Below are 1,653 nucleotides of genomic sequence, written 5' to 3'. Positions count from 1 at the left end.
AAACATTAAACATTTTTTGGATACATTATCTTTGAGTAGATGCTGAACATGAGGCAGAAATTTCTAATCAGAGATAACACAATTAATATTATGAAGGGGACAAGATTTATACACCAATGTAGAAGTTAATTGCTTTACTGTAGAAGATTGTAGATGGTTCATAGCCCAATGGTAGTGTGAGTTTGATGCCCAGCATGTGCACGCGCGCACACACACACACACACACATACACACAGACACACACACACATAAAACAGGCAGCACTGTGATGGGTGAGTAATGAATTCATTCTTGTGTCCTGTTCTTGTTCTCTCTCTCTTTTTTTTTTTGGTAGTCATATCAAACACATGGAACCAGAAAATGATACAAAAATTTCAGAAGTCCTTCTTCTGGGATTTTCAGAGCAAGCGGAAATACAGCTTCTTATTTTTGGGCTGTTTCTCTCCATGTACCTAGTCACTGTGCTCATCATCCTGGCCACCATCTCAGACTCCCACCTGTACACGCCCATGTACTTCTTCCTCACCAACCTGTCCTTTGTGGACATCTGCTTCACCTCCACCACCATCCCCAAGATGCTGGTGAACATCCAGACACAGAGCAAGACCATTACCTATGCAGGCTGCATCACCCAGATGTACTTCTTATTGCTTTGTTCAGGATTGGACATCTTTCTGCTGACTGTGATGGCCTATGGCAGATATGTGGCCATCTGTCACCCCCTGCATTACATGATCATCATGAACCACTGCCTCTGCAGACTATTGGTTCTCGCATGCTGGATCATGAGTTTCCTGAATTCCTTTTTGCATAGCTTCATGGTACTGAGACTGTCCTTCTGCACAGACTTGGAAATCTCCCACTTTTTCTGTGAAATTAACCAGGTGGTCCACCATGCCTGTTGTGACACCTTTCTTAATGACATGGTGATATATATCACAGCTGTGTTTCTGGCTGTTGGCCCCCTCACTGGCATCCTTTACTCTTACTCCAAGATAGTGTCCTCCATCTCATCAGCTCAGGGCACATACAAAGCCTTCTCCACCTGTGCGTCTCACCTCTCTGTGGTCTCCTTATTTTATTGCACGCTGCTTGGAGTATATCTTAGTTCTCCTGTGACCCAAAACTCACATTCCACTGCAACAGCCTCTTTGATGTACACTGTGGTCACCCCCATGCTGAACCCCTTCATCTACAGTCTGAGGAATAAGGACATTAAGAGTGCTCCAGAAGACTCCTTGGGAGGACATCTGGAAGAGAACCAATTCATCCACTTCAGTAGACTTGCCTGTGCTTGCAAGGCTCAAAGTTATTGAGTCAGAAACCATTATTCTTTGATCAGATTGTAGGATGAAAACTTGCTCCTTTTATTTACCATGGTTTCCATTTCTTTGACATCAGCTTTCCTATACAGTGAACAGAACTAGCTTGACTAGGCTTTCTGTTATTTCTAGTCTCTAATGAAATATCTGCCTTTGTCATTTCCCACTTTCCGAAACCCATTCCCACCTTTGTGTCAGAAGTATTTGGAAATTCCCACTCATACCATGGGACAACATGGACTTCTTAAGAATAATTTCCTCTTCAATAACAAATATTTTCTTGTGTTTTGCTAACATAATAGTCATGACTTTCACTATTCCTGAGGGAAAG

At 42.6% G+C, this 1,653-nt stretch overlaps 1 protein-coding gene across 1 annotated transcript; it reads left to right on the top strand.

The window, feature by feature from the left end:
- Window positions 1–347: 347 nt before the first annotated feature.
- On the top strand, window positions 348–1,316 carry LOC124087702 (olfactory receptor 7A17-like). The gene has a single exon (XM_046436671.1). It carries the CDS (start codon window positions 348–350, stop codon window positions 1,314–1,316), a length of 969 nt encoding a protein of 322 aa, XP_046292627.1.
- The last annotated feature ends 337 nt before the right edge of the window (window positions 1,317–1,653 follow it).

This window comes from Marmota monax, unplaced genomic scaffold (assembly GCF_021218885.2).
Source record: "Marmota monax isolate L192 unplaced genomic scaffold, Marmota_monax_Labrador192_F-V1.1 WCK01_AAM20220418_F8-fsc00021, whole genome shotgun sequence".
NCBI lineage: Eukaryota > Metazoa > Chordata > Mammalia > Rodentia > Sciuridae > Marmota > Marmota monax.
This window is presented reverse-complemented; position numbering and strand designations above follow the sequence as displayed.

What these genes read in the sequence shown, in the direction of transcription:
- LOC124087702 (XM_046436671.1), top strand. Translation starts at nt 348, where the DNA reads ATGGAACCAGAAAATGATACAAAAATTTCAGAAGTCCTTCTTCTGGGA.